Source organism: Catharus ustulatus, chromosome 9 (assembly GCF_009819885.2).
Source record: "Catharus ustulatus isolate bCatUst1 chromosome 9, bCatUst1.pri.v2, whole genome shotgun sequence".
Classification (NCBI taxonomy): domain Eukaryota; kingdom Metazoa; phylum Chordata; class Aves; order Passeriformes; family Turdidae; genus Catharus; species Catharus ustulatus.
In genome coordinates this window covers 24,062,789-24,084,950 of record NC_046229.1, presented here as the reverse complement: position 1 = coordinate 24,084,950, position 22,162 = coordinate 24,062,789, and the positions used below count along the sequence as shown (strand labels likewise).

At 36.4% G+C, this 22,162-nt stretch overlaps 1 protein-coding gene across 1 annotated transcript in view; it reads right to left on the bottom strand.

Moving 5' to 3' along the window:
* Nucleotides 1-22,162, bottom strand: part of DENND1B (DENN domain containing 1B) — a 149,356-nt gene that overhangs the window by 46,886 nt on the left and 80,308 nt on the right. The window contains exons 10-12 of the mRNA XM_033067460.1: nucleotides 9,971-10,071; nucleotides 4,396-4,441; nucleotides 2,755-2,856 (exon numbers count right to left, since the gene is read on the bottom strand). Coding sequence (XP_032923351.1) covers nucleotides 2,755-2,856; nucleotides 4,396-4,441; nucleotides 9,971-10,071 — 249 coding nt within the window. The remainder of the gene's footprint in view (nucleotides 1-2,754; nucleotides 2,857-4,395; nucleotides 4,442-9,970; nucleotides 10,072-22,162) is intronic.

The window sequence follows — 22,162 nt, the reverse complement described above, 5'->3', positions numbered from 1 at the left end:
ACAACTGTGACCACTGACCTTTGAACAGTCAAGACCACTGGTCAGTCTGACAGAATAATAGAGTTCACATGCATGGAAAGTCATCTAGCCTGTAACTATAATTTAAATGCTTAAGTGAATGATTTAAAAATGCCTTTAAATCTCAGTTAATTTATTATACAGTTTATTAGACAATGCCATAGAATAATGTTTCTTTCAATCTTAAATTTATCATGAAAAAATTCATTATCAGAGCATATATCCATGGGTAAACCTTTAAATACCTATGCTGTGAGGACATCATCAGGCTTATTGATCATGAAAATAATTACTTTGTTCCCTCTGGACACAAGAAACAGTTTTAGAAATTTGGAAAATACTGCATTTCTTTTGTTAGGCTGTTAACCTGGAATCAATTTATGAAAGGGACAGTAAGACTACAACTTCTTTTATATTTTCAGTTCTTCATTCTATTTTAATGCCTTTCAGAGGTACTCATTATATTTTTTCATCAGAAGTTTTACTACTTTTGTATGTATGCTTATGACGTTTCTCTATATAAGTTAAAATGCTTCACACATGTATCTTGGACATTCCCTTTAATGTTTTAACTCTACACTCCTGTGTCTTATACTTTTCCCCAGGATGTCAGCAGCTGCACTGCCCTCATGAATGTAAAAGGAGGACAAGCATTTTGTCACCTTATGAACCAAACACAATCCTGTGCCTTTTGTGCCTTTTGTTTCCAGGTTCTCCAACTATAATTGTATATGCATTCCACCAAAATGGTTAATTAAAGTGCCTTACAGATTGAAGTGAAGCAAGAGATGGGATTATTCAAATTAAAAGCTTCAGTATAAAATCTCAAATTCTACAAGTGTATTTTGCATAGAACACTGTTCCTTTCTGTTTGACATTAGCTATGGAAAAAATATTGTAAGTCTAGTCTGCAGACTGTATACTTAGATAACCTACATTAAGATTTGCAGTAATAACATGCATATATTCTGGGAGAAAATATACTTCTAGAAGTAGGAAGATCTGTATTCCTATTCCCTTCATGCTAGCCTGCTGATTTAGAGGTCATTTTAATATACACCTGTAAAACACATGACAAGTGCCTCTTATTGCACAAGGATCCATTTTGGCTGTTCAAAGGACCTCCAGCTGTAACTCCAGTATCTCCTGGAATAGGATGCCTAATTCTCATTCCACATCCAGTTATTATCTGGCATACAGATCTCCATGGCATTATAACTTCAACCCTATTCACTCAATGGAAGTCCAGTCAAAGTTACTGACGCACCAGGAATTGACTTTTTTTTAACTTAACTTGTTATATTCTCAAATGACAGGGTACAGTCAAAGTTACTGTATAGGTGTTTGTGCATATATACATGTGCATACATGCATACCCATGCATATGTAAATCACAAAACATCACAAAATATACCAATATAATAATAAACACACTAATGTAAACCACAGAATACCAAAATAATTTCAATAGTCTTTTACATTCCTGAACTATAGTTGATACTGAGTCCAAAGACTGACCAGATAATCTATAAAAATGTTTAGACTTATTTTTGTATCTTTAAAATCAAAGGGCAGTGTCACAAATATTATCATCGAGAGTTTGACTTTTACTGTACTAAATATATACAAATTACCAACAATAACAAAAAACACAGTATGCCTCTATAGGATCTTACTCTCATTATGACAGAGGTTTTTTATGAATTACAATTTCAGAAAATGTAAGTCTTTGGTTTCATATTTTGATATAAAATTCTTTGTCTTGACAACTATTTGTGATAGCTTGTGCATCTTTAATTGAATAATGAAAACAGTGGTTTCACAATTATACTCTTTTAGAGTTCTACTGGGAAAAACAAGATAAGTGAATTTTGTGACTATTTAAAATGATATACAGAGTATGTTCCCCTATAGGCAATAAAAAAAAAAAAAAAGAAAGGGAAAAAAAAGCGGGGGGGCACCCTCTGCAAGATCAAAGTCCAGAAAGAACTGGCACTTAATTTATCATCCTTTACAGACAAAAGACAGCTTTCGTCATTTCAAAAGGATCAGATGTCTTTTATGACAAACTGGGTTTGCAGTTTAATTTACAAATAGAATTCTAAGTAAGCAGTCTTTGCTCTGCCAAAGCAAATGACAAACAGTATAGGTTTTCATTCACGCAGCCCTCAGCAGGATAGAAGACATTAAAATAAAACTGAAATAATTTAGAGAAAACAAATAAATGTTTCACAAAGTTGAAGAAGATCAAAGCCTGAATTTTCTGACCCCAACTGTACAAGCATTTCTTATTATATTGACCAGTGCCATCAGATCATTAATTAAAAGGAAAGCGCTGGCAGGTGGCAGGGAAGCAGAAGCCGATAATTGGCCCCCTTCTTCTTTTTGCCTTCAAAAACTCTCTCGTTCTTTTGCAAGACATGCCACTAGGCAGACAGAAATGCCTACTTTGTAATATAATGATTAAGATGAGATGAAGAGACTCTTGCGTTTAAAGCAGCTCTGCCTAATGAATGCAGCTAGCTTTGTAATTATGATCCTACTTTTACAATAAGGAATATGATGTTCCATTCAGCGTCTCCTCAGCTGTCAGAAAGGTAAAAATCTCAAATATAGGGGTCTGCACTAGGTGCTTTTCACCCCCTTATTCCTTTTATAGCAGTTAGCAAAACGAGGCAAAAATAACTAAGAGTAATTCAAGCACCTATATAAGAAAGAAAGAATGAAATTACTTACCACTTCACCAGGTAGGTTGTTCAGGTCATTAAAAGGGGTTTCTAGAGTGTTTGTGTCAACATTTAGCAAAACCACATCCTCCAGTGATCTATTTTTTACTCTCTGTTAAGAAGAAAAAAAAATACTGGAAAAACGATTTACTATGGCGTCCTCCTGAAATACATTTTTACTATAATGTGCTAAATTACAAATGATGATACAAAGGACAGTAACGGCAAAAAACAATTGGAACTTCAAATGTAGGATTTGTGAATTAGATACAGCATTAAAGCAGCTTTTAAAAATACTTCTTATTCTTCAAACACTAAGGTTATATTAATGATCTCTGAAAGGAATTCCTGAAAACCAAGGTTTACACAGAACACAGTTGAATATATTGGATAAATATATATTGTAACTATACATATCTTGTAACAACATTTCATTTTCTCATATTTGTGAAAATCAGATAGGATGTTAATCATATAATCAAATGAAAACCAGGAAAAAGTACAATTATTTGCAGATTTATGTAAGTACCAAGCATGTGATGCCTACTATTACCACAGAAGAATGGATAAAATGCTTTTTCATCAGTGCACTTGGCTAGCAGCTAAGAATTAAACCATTTATTCCTTTCAGGAAAAAGGGATAGAACTCTTTTCTATATGGTCCTACAACAATACAGAATAATGTAGTGCAGGAAATAATTCCTTAAGGAACTGACTTTTTTTTTTTCCCCCAGGGCAAACCTTTCAGTTCCATTATTTCCTTATTGAATAAGAAAAAGCATCCTAATCAAGATATTATGACTGATGCATGCAGATCACATGAACCTGATTTGGGAGCACAGAAAGCTGTGCCTGGAGTTGAGAAGTGTAGATTATACAGAAGGCCTGGTTTTGGAAAAACAGAAGTGCTGATGGCTCAGGGAAGAACACACCCCATCAGCTTAGCAGATGTGAATTGATCCTCAGAAACTGCTTTAGCAGAAGTGTAAATCAAATAATGTTCCCAAATCAATTATCTACTCTGCATGATAATCAGATGGCCCATGTAGGCTTCACAGCATAATCAAATGGTTATGGGAAAAGGCAAAACTATTTCGTACCCAGCTAACTCACCAGCCAGGTGAGTTCTATTATATTGCTTTACGTTCAAATCTGTAAAAGCCACCTCTTGTTTTTTGGCAAAAAATATTAATTTCTAAAATAATAGTTAGAAATGTTATGGGATGGAGTTTAGATTCAAGTTTTCAGAGGGACAGGAACACAAATTATCTGGGAAATCACAATAATGCTGAAATCTGAGTGATGGTGACTCCAAAATAAATTTTTCCTGTTCCTGAAAAATAAGTTTTCCTCATTATTGGTAAAATATGTTGCTTAAGCACTAAAAGGCAGGAAAATAACTACCACTGAGCGATTAATTAGACAGAAACAAATCATGATGTAGAGCTACATCTCTTCATAAAACACTTCAAAAGTAAGATTTCAAAGAGAGACATTTTTTACTTAGTAAAGCATATGTAGCTTAAATTTTGTAATTCTGCGGGCCAAAATATAGGGATATTTTCTGAAGCATTTCCATTAATTTTTTTTTTTTTTTTATGGCACACACACCTCATCCTTCCCAGTACACTGAAGTGTGTAGCAAACTTACCTCTATCAAGCTGAAGTGGACGCCAATTAGATAAGGCATCGGTGCACTGAAGAAAAAGAGTGGAAAACATCAAGTATTAAGTACAACACTAATGGAGCATTTTAAATCTTGGCACAGATGACCCTAGTAGAAAGTCACTGTTTAAGACAGTATTAAATGAACACAGTTGCTACATGAATGTTTACAAGACAAGGAAAATTTTGTTTTATTTTGTAGTAAAGATGACCACAAAAAGAGGATGCTGCTGCAAACTATGAGACATGAGCAAGGAGGCCCCACAGCTCTTCATTCAGACCTAGCCAATAACTGACCACAATGAGCTAAACCCAGCAGATGTTCCCAAAGCGGTCTGGTTTTAAAACACCAACTGGAGGACATGGTCCTTGTTACCATCACCACAATACAACACATGAGCATTATTACCACCAGTTTTGGTTCTGAAACCTTTCCTCGGCAAGCCTTTGGAAGCTGTATAATACCCTATTTAACTCAAGATAATAAACTCCTTTCCAATTTCCATAAGACAAGGAACTATATTCTACAAATAGAACAAATTTCCACACAAAGCCACTGCAGTAAGACCTCCTGCAGTATGCAAGTAAGAAACTGAATTAGGCTAATTTATCATGGCTTCCTACAATCTTCTCTTCTGGCAACATCTGACCAAGAATATACTCGGTGTCCAGCACTGAAGGAAAAAAAAACCTCCAACCATCACCATGAGATTTTGGGTATTGTGAGATTACTGATTCTCTCCAGAGAAGGAGCAATTGACAGGCTAGTTCAGGCAACTCAGTGGGAAATGAATCACTAATAGACCACAGAGAAAAAAAAAGTAAATAAAAATAATCTCTGAAAAATAATGGAAGGCAAGACGACATACAAAGGCACACAACTCACACACAGTAATTTCTCCCATGGCAATAATTTGATCACAGATCAGAGCCAGTGGCACTGACTGATTGGTGATTGACTTCCCAAGGATGGGGCAAGGTTTCACTGCTGCAGTTCACATGGTCTCATCCATTTGGTCCCACCTCTGGGACCAGAAAAAGCAATTCTCACCTGCCTATGACTACAGCCCATTTTAGCAAAATCTGTACACCCTATGGATTAGCCAATTGCTCTCATTAACAATGTCCCACAGGAGAGGATCAATGCAAAAAAAATTCCAAAAAAACCCCAACAAACAAAACCAAAAACCCAGCCTGAGGCCCAAACAAGATTTCATGGTGTCTATGATGTCAAGATACAGTTTTGCTGAAATTGCAAACTGCAGTGGCTAAAGGTTTCTAGGCAATGGGGATTCCAAAAAGAAAAGAAGCCTCTTTGTCCATGCATCTTTTTCTTAGTCCAATGCTGACAAATTTTAGCACTTGCTGATGACTTCATCCAGGCTAATCCTTATGTCTTTGTAGTTCAAAAATTATATGGAGTTGTAAAAGAGTGTCACTCCAGAGCAAACACCCATATATATTGAGAGCATTTAAACACCTTTAAACCACTCTATAATTTTAAGAATGCTTTGTGCTATGTAACATATTTAACCAAGCCAGTAAGGATGATTATGGCTGACACATAACTGAGAGTTTTGCTGCAGAATATGCAGCAAAACAGATGCTCAGGTTCCTCCTATCAGGATATCTCAGTGTTACAAATAATGTGATCAGGCAAAACTACAGTGAAAACAAGTGCTATGTCATGTATGGATTTTATGCACACTTGTTTTCTCCTACATCGACTGTATGAGACACACTCATACATCAGCCTGTGCTGACTTAAGATAGCTGATGATGATTTGCTCCATTAATAAATCTGTCATTAAAAAGGGAAGCATGGAGCTCTTTTCTCTACAGAACAAAGCAACAGCTACATCATTTCAATTCTGAAGTTAACAGAATAAAGGTACAAAGCATGTCTTGAAAATGGATGAAATAAAAACTGCGGGTATGGAAAGTCAATTTAATTGTTTTCAGCAAAAAGTGAATTTTATTACTGCTGGATTCTGAAGTCTTAAAAGCAGAGGTCTGTAATATGTTCATGAAATTGCTTACTACGATACTACTGGGAGCTGCTACAGAGTTTTTCTCTTGCTTATGCATGTTAGCACCAAAAATATCAATCTGTGGTACCATTGCCCAAAATAATTACTATGTTATGCAAAACATCCAAGTTAATTGGAAAATAATTGTCCCATTCTCACGAAAGCAGGCATATGTATATCCTAATTCAGAAGAGACCAAATCTCATAAAGACCTATTGCAATTGTAACTTGAATTTTCTGATTGCATTATATTCTCAACAGAGCACCAGCAGAACAGATGCTTTATCATCCACAGACAATACTGGCATATATTCTAATATCAGTGATTTAGTTTGCCAAGATATTACCCCGAAATTTCATGGAATTAGATTTCTCCTTTACAAAAATTCTTTTTATTCAAATATAATTACTATATCAATGTTCAAACTTAATTTTTGTAAGAGTTTTCTTGAAAGCCAGCCACTCACTCTGCTGAGTGCAACATAACATTCTCCTTTTACTTAAATATAGATGAGAAATCAATTTTTTACAACATAATATAAAACTCAAATTTTTAATTAACTGTGTGGTGGGTTTTTTTTGCTGCAGCTACAAAGAATATTACTTTCTCAGCCTGTATTTTGGTGTCTTTTAGAAAAAGGAATTTATTATGTCTCCTTTTTTTGGATGGTCACTCCAATTCTCATACTAGAGCTCCCAAAATGGCATTCAGGGCCAAGATAAGCTGTGTGGGGGTAAAAACCCTCCTGAAGTCGATAAACAGAACCTCTGTTCACACCCTGGAGCTTGGCACTCACAGTCCTGAGGGTGTTGCAGTCCACACTGACCCTCTGGGTTTAGGATACTCCAGCATCATCTGTTACTTTAGGTCTAAATCCAGCCTGTAAATCAGGCAGCAAGATAGAAATTAACAGATTTTTTAATTTAAAAGGCAAGTGGAAAAATTGAAATAATTTTAATATAGCCTTGTTTTGCTCAAAGATACATTTTTCCTTTATCATCCTTAGAAATGTACCAGCTAGGTACTTTAAGTAATTTATGAAATTTTGACCCCCACAGAATTGTATCCTTTATCTTTATGATATTATTAAGATTCTTAGTCCAATCAATAAAAAACCAAAGTGGATTTCTCTCAAAATATGCTATATGCTCAATGTTTAAAAAAGAGTTACAGAATCAGGCCTATCTTTAAATTAACAGATTTAAATGCATTTTATCTTTGTTTTAAGAAAGCCTTACTGCCACAAAACGGACAAATTATCTAATCTACTTCATGTATTTGAATGCCATTTCAGAACAACACTAAGAAAATGAGAGTTCACAGGCAACATCCCAACAAGTCCAAGTGAAACAGTGACAATGAAATTTTCAGGTATGAAAATGCATGTTGAGCTAAAAGGAAAAATGGTATTTTTATAAAAAGAACTTTACATCAAAATGACATAAAAAAGAGAAGCATACAAAATAACTTTAAAATTCTTTCATTATTTTTAAATTGTTACGATCCTGTTGGACTCCAAACTAGGTCAGCCTAATGTAAACTTTGACCTTAAGAATTCATCAAGGTTTTTTAACTTGATACATTATATACCTATGAGGAGAACATTTATTTACTGTTAATACAATAGAACATGAGGAAAGCTAAGTAATTTATGTGTTTTTATTACACTTCTCCAACCCATCTCACAAAAGAACCATTCAGATGATCATAAAGAGAAATGTAAATGCACAAAAATCTGAGTCAAACTGATTTACAGTTACTGTGATAAATTCATCAGTTGTGCATTTCTTTCCATTAACTTTACTTATCCTTTTGAACATCTCTAAAACAGGGGAACTTTTTTGTCCACTCTATTGTACTATTGTGAAAAAGAGAAAGGGATATAAATGAATTTTACAAGTTTAAGAAACTCCATGTTTCTTTTTAATGAGAAAAAAATTTCTCAGGTCACGCCACAGTGACCTAGAATCCCAGCTATTATCATCATCACATGAAGCTGTGTACAGCATTTAACATTGTTATTTCTGGAACATTAGCCGGGCTTACAAGGGGAAATAAAAAAATATTCTCATATTCAGGATGCACTCTGCAGGGTACAGCCTGAATAAAGGTGTTGATCTGCCTTCTGAGAACGACATTTATGGATGATCTGAAAAATTACAAAGGTTCTGGCCATAAGCTCAAGCAATACAAAACTAAAATACACCCAAGTTCTACCCCATCTGGGTGCATTTTATCAAAGGCAGAAGGAGAAACAATTAGGACAGAGTTTCTTTAAAAGAAAACTTATCATTAAAGATGAAAGGCTTAGCTATAATTTGTAAGTAAACAGAGGAGTTGGATAAGAATATTTGCTTTCTTTTTAAAAACATCAAATAATATACACATTAATTGTAAGAACAATCATATAAAAAGTCTATACCATGGACAAATATTGTATACTTCAGGAAAAACTATCAAAGACACTTAAGGAAACATAGTGAGAATTTGTTTGAAAACAAAAGTTCAGTAGACTGGATGGAGTTCAGTAGAACAGCAATACATTCATAGATTTAAGGGGGAAAAACCCCAAACCAAAACCAACAACATAAAGCGCAGCAAACACATAAGCATATTTTATTTCTATGAAGAAAACATAGACTTAGTTTGCTAAGTATCTGGCTGGGTCTCAGTTCTTATATCTAATAATAATTCCCAATCTCTAGAACAGCTTGAAATGGTTCAGTTTTCCATAACAGACCCAGAGGGTCTAGGTAAAGTGAAAATCTCCAGGGATCGATATTCCTGCCTAAACGGAAAATGGAAACTCTCATTTGTTATCTCTACCACTACTCTGAATAAAAGCTAGTCTTAGCCTGAAATTGTGAAATATAGGCATGTGGAAACATCATCCCCTCGAAGGATCAGAAGTGAATCAAAAAATGATTCTTGTTCAACTTAAAAATATGCCAAAACCACAAAGTCTGTCATGTGAACAAAAAACACATCAGGAGAAGCAGAATTCTTATTATAAAAATTTTGGAGTCCCAAGAAGAGTTTTTAAGCTCTTTTGGGAAGATGCTGGCTAGAATCCTGAGCCTGGCTGAGTTAAAATACAAATACTAAATCACTGATGAATACTAACATCTGATTCTGGAAAAAATGATCAGGGTTTTTTTGAATGCTTCTATAAGTACAATGTATTTCAACTTGAAATAAAAGCCAAATAAAAGTAAACTGTAACATGTTTGCATTTAAATTATTGAATTAATTCTCTTACCAATAAAACAGAAACAGCTCTTACAAACAGGACTCTAAATGCTGCACTAATAGCAATCAGCACTGTAATTCAAGATACCAATTCAAACACCACACCAAGGCATGCTGGAATAACCCTTTTCAAGCCATCCTTTAAGCACTGGCCTAAGTGCTTTCATGAACTGGACCCTGTATGTTCAGTCACAATAAAGAGTTAGTGTTTTCATCAGTTACTCAGAATTCTAGGACAGGTAAGAATGTCAGAAATGGGGATAACAGGTTAGCTGTCTTACCAGCAGTAGTCCAGAAGATGTGGAGGAAGCACTGGGATGTAAATATGTTGCCAATACATTGGATATAACAATGCAGCTGACGCATGAACACAAGCAGTTAACTAAAAATGAAAAATACACACACAGAATTGGCAACAAAAAAAACATGAATAAAAATAAAATACAAAATCTTAAATTAACTTTAGACATGCAAGAATGTTAACCTCCCCAAACCACTTATTATGCAACTTTGCAAATTACTCTGCATTGCCAAAACACATCCACAAAGAACTCTGATGTATGTATACAAGCACAACACCTGCAAGAAGTCAGGCTAACAAGTCAAGTTAGCCCTCCCTGCTCCCTCCAGAAAAAGGGAAATAATCATTAATTACTTGATGCAGCCATGGTCAAACATGAGTACTGCCATGAACACACAGGACTGAAGTGTACCCCAGTTTCACATGGCTCCACTGAGTGGGAAAGACTCAGGGGAGTTTTTCTGGTCCCCATTTCTGCTATTTTTAACTGCAATTGATCTGAAGCTGCATGAAGCCACAGAACAGCAGTAAACTCAGAAGCAGGATTAACTCCTGTTTGTGTCACTATCTTGATTTCCAAACTATCTTTTTTAAAAAATAAACTGAAGCGAATATTCCCTGTAACAGAGAAGCAATTAATTAATTAATTACAATTTTCCAAAACTCCCTTCCCAAAGCAGAGACTTCCAAGCCTGGCATGAGGATCATGGAAAATGAAGGACTCCTTAACCAAGAAAGGAAGTTCTACAAACTGCTCATCATTCCAAACTGCATCTCTGGTTTTCTAAAACAAACAAAAACCACCAGAACCACCACTTTATCCCAAAACAAACAAACAAATAACTATGGAATTCATTAGAAATGGGCCAAGTTCATTCCATAAGTGAACAAAATAATCTTGCAATATGTAAAGAATTCAAATTTGATCTATCTTTGCTATCAGGGAGTCTCTCAAATTTTGTTATTTTATTGGTCAGGCACAGTGTTATAACAGAAACAGAACAAATCAGGACTGTTGAAAAAAAGGTAGACTATATTCATCCCACGTAGCACAATAAACCTCATAAAAAAAGGGAAAAAACTTTAAGAGAATGCCCCACGTAGAACTTGCTAAAGTGATGCCAAAGATGAGGGTGTCCTAATGTTTTATATCACAACAAAATTACTACCCGAGTTTAACTTGATAATAGCACTATTTATTAGACATGAATTTTCACAGTAACAAAGCAAAGAGCAAAAAATAAAATGGAAATCCTGCCCATACAGCAAGTGCTGAAGCATTATGGATTTTACAGGGAAAAAAACCAACCCTCTTTGTGGAACAGATCAGCAGTTAAAGCGTTCACACCCTGGCTGTCTTGGACATTTAGACTTGTAAATAAAAAATTACACTACAATTTTGTACATGTATTTTTACACTAAAAATGAAAAAAAAAAAAGCAGTTATAAGACCATTGCAGCAGGAATCAGAGACAATTACAATTTGTGCAGCCTAGTTTGCTCAGCACTCAGATTAATATAACATGATTAAATATGGAAAAGAAGAGGGTCTGAAAGCTCCTGAGGGATATCATTAGGGCAAATTGCCAAAGAATGAAACATGAGCCAGTCAGGAGAGTCTGGAAGCTGCAGTGGTACCAAGGGACTTGAATGTTCGACAGTTGGAGCTTCAGTAATGTGTGAACTGCAGGTTAAGGTATCAGGAGACTCTGCTCACTGACACACAGAATGTCACTATTGACCAGCGAGCTGCCCGAGCCTGACAGCTACACAGCAGAAAGCCAAGGATATCATAATTCCCTATTTAAACTCTTCCTTGCACATTAACATCTCCTTTCTTACGCCACACCTCTGCAATTACTCTCCTTTTGGACTTATAATAATGGGTATTTTAATAATTATTGGGTTGTTACTAAGAATTGATTTGGGGGAAGAAATAAATGAGTTCCTTCCCCGTCTTCTACACAGTGGGATTTATGAGGTTTATTTCCATATTATCTCTGTGTAGTTGAACAAACACCACTGATTAGCACAGTCCAGCTCAGCACTGTTTTTTGCTCTTTCACTCAGAATGGATATGGCATTACTAACTATTGTGTCCACATACTTTTGTGCACAGTGTATACATTTCAAACTACAACAACCAATATAAAAATTAGCTTTTCATGTATTTCAATCAGAGGCTGAAATAAAGCTGAGCATTCAGTTATACAGGATATCCCCTGATGCACACAGTCGCCTCCTCCTCTTAATAGGCATTCTTAAATTATGAATTAAGATGACTACACTATTTGCATGAAGAAATTTCCCTGTCTTATGCATGTCTGTTATATTTTAATTCTCATTTTAAGAGAGAAAGTGTGCAATTCCTTAAAAACATCTGAAGTTTTATCAACTCATTTTATAACCTGTATTTTAGTGTGGCACTCATACTAGCCTCTATTTACCATTTATAATTTTTAATATACTAAATTCTATTATTTCTAGCACAAAAGGTACTTACTTGATTATTTACACATCCAGTTTTTGTTGTACCATTCCTTGCTTTTCTATTTAATGTCTTAATCTAAGATCTTATTTAAACATTTCCCTCTATGCTGCTGCAGTAGGTTTCCAAACACTTTAGTATGTTGTACACAGCCTGTAACACAAGCAGCTATGGGATCGTGCTGCTCTTCAAACTGTGTCACATTTTATTATCCTGCCAACTCTGCCTTTAAGCAAATACTGATAAGATAATTATGGATTTCATATTAAAATTTACATACTTGGTGTAAAAAAAAAAAATCTTTTTTTTCACTGTTCCAGTGGTGACTGCATTTCTCAATGCATTAGTTATTAAATAACTTTCCTCTTTAACTGAGACTGCCACTCCACAGAACTGAATGGGAACTGCTGTGAACCCTGGAATAATGCTGCACATCTTAAGGAATCAGGCAGGTACCAGGGAGAACTGGACTACTTACATCAGAGCTCTACAAAGGTGACACCCGATTTGGGGGTGTTCAGCAGTGCCTGTGCACGGGAGCAGAGCCTGGCAGGCACGTGCCAAAGGCTGCAGGAGGAGATCCTCAAACAGAGCACCCAGCACAAGCTCCCAGGCAAAGAAATGAGTCTGCTGCTTGACCAAGTGGGGCTATCTTCTGCAGAAAACAGTTCCTTACATTATTTAGGTACAAAGGAGTCTGTCAATTGACTGCTCTCTATTCCAAAAGGAATTATCAAGAACTACTCTGAAAAGATACATCAAAGATCAGAAAAATCAAAAGGTATATTCTCCTAAATTATCTTGAAACTGTCTTCAGTAGACTTCTCCCAACTATCTTGAATTTGTCTTTAAGACTGTACAACCCTACCTATCTTTCCACTGACAACTGGATATAAACATCAACTGTCAACTGTGATTCCTTTTACAGGTAGGTTTTTTATTACAGGCAAAAGCCTCTGTCCAATGAAATTTGCTGTATGTTTATGTATACATATAGATATATCATTGCACAACTCTGCAGATTGGTGAAAAACCTTAAATTATAGCAGACAAGCACTGCAGAACCTAGTTTCTGCAAATATCCTAATTTATTACCTGGTTTGAGGCAACAAATGACGTTGAGACATCCTCCTGTAGTTCACCGCACAAAAGATCTGTGAGATCTGTGAGCTGTGTTTCTATCCATTAAAAAATGGACAGATAGTTTTTAAGTAAAGATTTTGTCAGCTGAAACCCATTTGCCAACACTGACCAGAACTTCTAATATTTTTGCTTCCATCAATTTTGATTATTAGATGTTTTCCTCCTTTTCAAATAATGTCTTTTAGTTTAAAAACTTTACTTGCAAAAAGAAATCTAATTATCTTTTTTAAAATTGGTTTAAATAAGGTGGTTTTAAACTACATGAACAGCATGAGTAAAATGATTTGAACTAGTAAAAAGCAAAATTTAATGTTCCACCCTTTAAGAAATAAATATATCTAATTTGAAATCTCTAACATATGCAGTGGGCATAAAAAGCTTTATCTCTTATTCCATCAGTAATAGGTTTACTAATAGTACTGAGTACAGCTGAAAGTTTCAGTCTGTTTCTGATCTCTCCTGATAAGATGCTGCAGCCAGAATCAACATGTGAGTTTTTATATCCGGCAAGGAAAATAATTGGTGTTTTCTCCAAAGGATTCCAGTGATTCTCATAAAATAATTTTTATCTTTGCCCCTGAAAAAAAATATTTTGAAACTACATGTATTGTGAAAATACAGTCTCTGCAAATAGTGAGAAACCACATTACAGAGTTTGTTAGCAAAATTCATTATTGGGTGACACGATGTTGATTACTACCAAATCTCAACAAGTTTGAAACAATGTCCAAATTCTAGAGAATGATGAGTTACTTTCTACCTTATGGCAATAAGCAGACAATTGGGAAGGTTGTTGCTCAAAATCTTTGCTGTGATGAACACAAACAGCTGGGAGAAGTTTTAGTTCAAGACTTGATCAAAGCAGGTTTACCTGCTGCTGGGAACACAAAGAGTGCAGCTCCTCCCCTCCCTCATGTGGATGCAGCAATTCAGATGTATGTATCTGCTACACCATTGCTCACTTCTACCATGTGAATCTTTCTGCTCTGTATTTCAAAGGGATTGGTCCCTTTTTCTGTTGAGTTTTTTTCCTTTTCCTCATTTTAGGTCTTGCTAAAACACTGCGACGTGTCTGGAGTCACACAACTTCAGCTGAAACATCTTCTGCAGACTCACAGATAATGCTTATTTGATACCTATTATTCACATAATTTCAATGAGTAACATAAAAAGGCCTGTATCCTGCACAAAAGGTACCTGGCAGTTTCTTTCTGTCTATATAAATTACTTTCTTCAAAGCCTTTTCTATAATCAAAGGTAAAAAGAGAAGAAGAGCATAGGTGTTATTTGCACACATTGCAATGCACAAACTAGAAAGATGGAAACTGATTAGCAGAATCTTGTCAGAAAGCCAAAAACAGCAACAGAAGTTAAACAAATGCTAAAGTAAAATTAACCTGTGATACTATATAACCTTTCAAAATCTTCTGTAAGCAACTAAAGAACTACTGTGATAAAAGCATTTCCTGAAAAATCATCAAACACTGTCAATCTCTGTCAACACCATGTCCAGAAATGGGTACTGGTGTGCTCTCTCCCTCCTCCCTCACAGTCCCAATGGGCCAAAGCACTGCTTCCCTCCCACTGCCTTGACCACCCATATGTTGAAAGATGCCCAAGATTCTGTTTAGTTTAGTTATCTCATCTACTCATTAATACCTATAGCAATAAACTGAAGGGGATGGGTCACTGTCTTTCCACAATTACAGCAGTCACCACCAGCCTGGACCAGCCCTTGTGGCTCCTTCCCCAGTACTCCCAGTTCACAAGAATTACTGAGAAACACTATTTGCTTCCTGAAAGGTGAAAGGAAGCCTCTCCTCTACATTATTACAACTCATAAGACAATCAACTTTATTTTAGAGGGGAAAACACCTCTAAATCCTATTTGATTGAGAATGAAATCAGGTCCCATCCATAAGAGATGTTTAACAATTGTGGAGACCTACCTTTCCATCCACTTCTTGAATGGGGGGCAGGGCAGGGGGAACACTGCTGGGGAATAAAAGTGGGAAGGGAGCTCTTTCTTTTGCAAGTTTACAAGAGAGCATAAATCTATTCCCAGTTCTAAAGGTTAAACAACCAGAATAAATAATGAACTTAGCTCATTCTGCTGGCACTCGTGAGAAATGAGTGGGGAAAAAAATTTAGCAACAAAAGAGAAGAGAATATAATGTCCAAGCCATGATATGCAAAGCCACTTCTATGCAATTCTTTAATTCAGCTCCTGGCTAATCATTTTCCATCTGCCATCCCCATAATCTTTAGGAAGAAAAAGAGGGAGGACCTTAAATGAGCCTTAATGTATTTTCCTCCTGCTGGCAAGATGAAACCCAGCTCTTCTCTCTCACAGAAGAGAGAGAGAAAGGAAAATATATTTCCAGTCCCCAGATGAAAATTATAACCTTTTCCCTTCAAAAAACTTAAAGATGTAAAAGAAAACACTTATATTGAAAAAACCTTATTTTCTCCTGGAATTGCTGTTGGATTTTTTAGGGTTATTCCCTTCTTTTTATCATTCTTTCTAGGGGAAGGAAAGGGAAGAGATGAGTGTTATTCATGATTCTGACAGCACTTCATATACAATCAATTTCATTCCTTTCTTGCAGTTCTTGATTCACAAAGCAGCATTATGGCATCATTCTTGTGCATTAGTTTGGGAGAGAAAAGAGAAAAGACTGAAGACATGGCTTGTTCCTTGCCTATGGCTCCAGGAGTGACATGTTTCCCAATAATGGAAGCTGAGCAGAAAATAGAATTGAAGTGGTAGTAGACAGGTGAGTGCTCAACAAGGAATACCACTGACATACTGTGCCTACACCAGGGACCCACAGGCACTTACACAGATAATCAAAGGTATCTACATACAAAGAAGGTGTGGGTGCAGAGAAAAAACCATCTAACTTCATTCAGTTACTCAGTATTTTCATACCACAAAGGTTTTTTTGTATTTTTCATAGATTGAAAATTAAACTCTTGGAAGTTAATCATCAGGTTTTATCCTTGACACATTACAGACTGGGTTAATAACATGTCTCTTATGATACTCATTTACCCTATTAAAAAACTAACTATGTTTATTTATATCTTCTGTTCAAAAATTGCAGTTTCCTCACATCTCTTCATTTCACCTCTGTATGTTCTTGATTTTTTATGCCCATTTTGACATTCTTTTATTCCCTAACTTCTTCATTTCTTCCTCACTTACAAAAACACAGAACACCACAAATATATACATTTGTGTCCCTTTTCCTGACCATCTACTTGATCCCTCCTTTCCTTCTTCCTTTATTTTATGACCCATCTCCATGGAGGAAGAGTTACCCTCCAACAAAAAAAGGGGTTTCTGCAAATGTTTCTGACCTCTGAAAGGAGAGCTTCTACGAAAGTCACTTTTATCAACATTTCTTCCTCCAGAGGAACACCATGGCATGTTCTTCTGTCATACACTAATTAAGAAGCAGCAGGGACAAGCTTCTTTGTGAATGGTTTATTTAAAACAACTTACTGTAGCAAGAGTAGAGATAACCACCAATGATGCTAAAGCTCATCTTATCATTGGTGAATTGAGGGGAAATCTTGCCATACCAGCACACCAGAACAAGGGCTGGTATTACACTCATTTAACCTTCAACAACTCTTCCTCACTTCTTTTGCTTCACACGACCACCAAATGACTTCAGTGGTACTCTTTGTAGGGGGTGAGACAGTTGTGCACCACAGAATAGGGACTCTTTCCCTTTCACTGCCCCTTCAGCCCAGCCACAAAGGTCTCAGCTCCTAAAGGCTTCTCTCAGAGTCCCACAGCAGTGCCCACACCAGTTCTACACAGCATTTAGTTCCCTCAGTTTCTACTGAATTGCCAAAAGTCATACAAAAAAGAAACAACTTTGTCCTAGATTGACTCAGTCTTGGAGCTTTCTTTTTCCTGCAAGTGTTAGTAATGGAAAAATTAAATTCTGGAGTTAATTCATAGATCTGTCTGTCTACATGCTTTTTCTTTTTACAGTGTGAATTTTTGAGGTTTGGGATTAATTTATTTTTTTTAATAAAAAACCGCAATGAAGTTCTTCATCTGTTTTACTTAGATGGCAGGTAATAGCAATTTCCAACTATTTACTGGTTTTTTCCCTCCCCCTCTCGTTAAAAGATTTTTTTAAATGACAAATTTCAATTTCTTTTCACAATTCTTTCAGCAATTATTTCTCCTAATATTACACTGTGGCAATGGGAAAACTATTCTAAACTTCAAGACTGAGACAGCTTTCCAGATCTGGCTGGATCTTCTAACCCCACTTTATTCCATATTGATATCCCACAGCCTCATTGCTGGTAATGTGCTCCCTACAGGTGTCCCAATGGGAACCTAACTGCACCTACAAGAGTTTACACAACAGCTTACACAACAGCTTACACCTCTGCCCTGTTTATCTTAGACTGCCTAAACATGAACTATATAAAAAAAAAAATGAAGTACCACTTGTCATTTACTTTCAGATCAAATGACCCAACTGAGGTCATATTCCAAAATTATTTCTAATTATGCTTCTGGGAGCACAGTCAGTATCAGCAGAATATCCATTCTGTCTTGTAAGTTAATGATAAATTCCCATCTATTTCTTGACTTTTAAGAACTAAATTTAGCCCTTGAACACTTCCAGTCACATGAACTTGAGATATGAATTAAATTTTAAACCTGTAATACTTCTTCCTGAGCAACCATGGAGACAAATGAGACAAAGAGAATAAAGCCAACACTCAGTCCAATTCACTGAGGGAAACTGGGGGCAACTGCAGAAAGCTCTCTTTGCATGGAAGCAACAGTAAAAGTGATTCCACAAATGTACGTGTGTGAATTTATATTCAGTGCTTCTTCACCACCCCAACAAATAAATCTGCATCTTTTATTCATAGTTATGTCTGTTTTTGTAGGGCTACCAAAGAAAGCCAGAGCCAGTTCCAAGCAGAAGTTGTAAGCACTGTGCTCTGAGACACGTCAGGCTTGTATTACCCGAAACAAATACTGGTCAAAGTGGAGATAACACTGAGACATTTGCTTTAAAGTGTAGCATCCCTTCCAGCTGCCAGTGCCGGGCGCAGAAGATCCAGTCTAGTTAGCATATTCCTGACAGGCTGATGAGAAAGCTGCTGTCAGACACTGGCCAGCCGGGGCTGGAGACAGAGCGCACAGCCCCAGCTGACTAGTTAGGCACACACTGCAGAGGTACAATTACAGAGCCATATGACAAGCTTTCATGCTCCAGTGACTTGAGAACCGATGACATGGCTTTAAACAGCAATCCTTCCTACCTCCGGTCACAAAACAGCAATAAGTCAACTGATGCACTGTTGTAAAATCATGATTTATTCCTTTGCTTTGAATACATGAGAGTGTGGTATGATGTTCTGGTAGACTACCACAGCAGGTGCACTTGGGGCCAAAACATCTAGGGCCTGCCTCCAGCATGCATAAAATCAATGCTGTAGCTCAGCCTTCCTGGAAAAGTCAAACCCAGCACTTTAATAATTTATAGAAAGACTGAATTAAAAAATTATTTGTACTGAAACTCATACAGCTCCATTAAACTAATAAGAATACATGCAGCTGCAGTGATGTGTGAGGAACCAGTGCTGTGAAAGAACATAAAGCCTGACATTTAGGAAAGGTCTTCCTTTTGCTGCTGAGGTGAAATAACTAACAGCCACTATTCACACTGTGGACAGATCAATCCCTTTGTTTCATTCATCCTTTTGCTTAATCCAAAGTCACATAATTTGTTTCTCTTTCACAGTTTACTGTTCAAAAGCCAGAAATGATAATTTTTGCTACAAACGGATCTTACAGAGCATAATCCTCAGGCTAGCTGAATCCATCTCGCTCTACTGTTAGGCCTGAAGCAAGCTGTGAGGTTGGTGATAATCACATTATTAAAGTAGTTGGAAAGTCAAGCTAATAAAAGTATCAACAGTTAGGGCAAATAATGACCCAGAAGTTACAACAGAATGGAGTGGTGGGAAGTTTCCACTTGTATCTTGGTAGTAATTGGAAGGACTAGCAGACAAATATCTACACCAAAGGAATTTTTTAAGGGGATAGACCTACAGAAAATCAATTTAAAGGAAGATACAAAGAAAGCACACAGCTGTAAAATTCTGAACATGCACATAAAACAAAGCCTGCTTGGCTGAAATAAAATACAAGCTGAAACCCCCTCAAGACAGTTATTTTTTTTTCTGGTGTGTTTTGGTTTTGTGGGGTTTTTCTTAATTAAAAAACTCTACTCAGCAACTTAAAATAAGTAACCTTCCTTTCTTTTGTTTTTTTTCCTCTACAGTAAACCCTTTTAAATAGAGCATAATTTTTTGCCCCTTTTTTTCCATACTAGGACTGATCCTTTGCTTAAATATAATGACTGTATAAAATTAATAGGGCAGAAATACTGGACAAAGAATTCCTGAACACAAGTAAGTGCAGTTTTCCATTCCTGGCCCCCACAAGAAGGGTGAGGAGAAAGTGAGTAAGGCCTTGAATTATGTCTTTTGTTATCAGACACTGCCCTGAGATAGTGAACCAAAACAGAGCTGATAACTTGAAGGTGACATCACAACCCAGTCTTCATGAACTGACATAAACACTTGATATTCAGTTAACCCCAAAGATAAGACACAACTCCCTTAACAGAAAGTTGTGCTTGACTGCACTATCTTTGAGCAAACAATATTTTCTGGTATCAAGCTGTAATTTAGGAATATTAAAACAGCAATTTTGCAATAGAAAGTACCAGTCTACTGTGTTTTGTATGCAATAGTAAAACAGCCCAGAGTTTGCAAAGGTTGATGTCCAAATACACTCCATTTGCTTACTGTATTACATCAAGCAATTCCCATGTTAAAGAAGAAGTATCTTTTGCCAAAAACACATTTAATCATTCTTGGCAATTCAATTAAATTCTTATAGGCAATACTGGAAAGTGTTTCATTAACTTCTTTAACTATATTGCTCTGTAAAGAAGCAAGCCATGCATCACCCCTGTTCTGTTCATCAAAGAGATGAGCAGGCAGCACTTCTGTGAACTGAAGCTCTTAGTAAGCCAGGCATACTTTCCTGTTTTATCAGAACTCACTAGTGCAAGCAAAAATTAACCAATCCTGTATCAAAAGTGGATCCATCACGATGTGACAGTAATTTTGCTTAGCTATGACTTAAGTTATGCTAGTAGACTGAAAAAGCAACCAGAAAAAATGTAAAGTTGATGGGCTCTCTCATTTTGGATTTGTCCTGCAAGCTACTATTTACAATCACAGCTTGGGGACACTCTCCAGGACCAAATACCACTACAAATGTCTGGAAAGTGACATAAATTATTTACAAGGCACCAGCAAGCTGACTATTAATTCATTAAAAGGTTGGGAATAAACAGCCAAAGTGTAAACAAAGTGGACATTTCTCACAACCAGACTATTCTGTTGTACTGCAGTGACTTCCAAAGAGAAATCTGGTCATTTCAATAAGGTGGTCTAGATCAGCACAGTCTAATTCTGGTACTTCCTCTTCTCTTGTCACATCATAGCAATAGAGACCAGCTGAGATGTTCAGCCTAACAAAAACAAGTCCTCAGCAGATCCAAATGTAGGCTGAGAGTAAAATTCTAAATCGTGTCAAGCAGACAGACACGTGCTCACCTGCAGAATGAATCTTCCACGGGCTCAGAGCTGCCATCACAATTCCTATCTCCTTTCTACTGGAGCAGAAAAACGGGGCTGACTGGGGCATCATTGGAGTTGAGTTTTTTTAATGGTGTATTTCTCTTTTTTTCTTCCCTTTATTTTTTATCCCTTTAAATATGGCAAGCTGTGTTTCAGACTGGCAAAGTGAAAAAATATTCTGATTCCACAATTTTGCTACATCATGTGAGCTTCTGCTAAGACAGGTTCTTTGAAACGCTTCCCCTTCAAAATCTATTTGCCCATTCAAGTCTTATTACTATGTTGTAATGCACAATTCTCTCCCTATCCATTTCAGGAAGGGGAGGGGAGCATGAAGAGGAGGAAAAAAAAAACCCTGTAATAAAATATGGAAATTTCCTGAGAAAAAGTAATATCTTTGGTGGTTAAAAAATCTGTCATGGACTAGTAATGTGAAGATACTATTAATTTAGTTTTAATTTAATTTTAGTTTTAATTTAGGTTTTTTTGCTGGTTTTTAGCTGTTCACATGGTCTCTGCTTATATGACCTCATGTTTGCTTCACTCCAGCTCCCAGGACTGACTTAGCTCCACACCCTGCAGAGCACTGAGAAAGTGCTGTCTTTGTGCCCTGCCCTAACTGCAGTGCTGGTCACAGACCCAGAGACCCAACACCACACTGTTAAAAAATAATAAGGCAATTAAATAATTGCAACTGCACCTAGAATTGTAAAACCTGCCAGCCTTTTACAGCAATTCTGAACCTTCTCTATCTTCAATTTACTTCTGACTCAAAAAAACTGAAGGGACTTTTATTCACTATTTATAATCAAAGAATTCTCACTCTTACAGCAC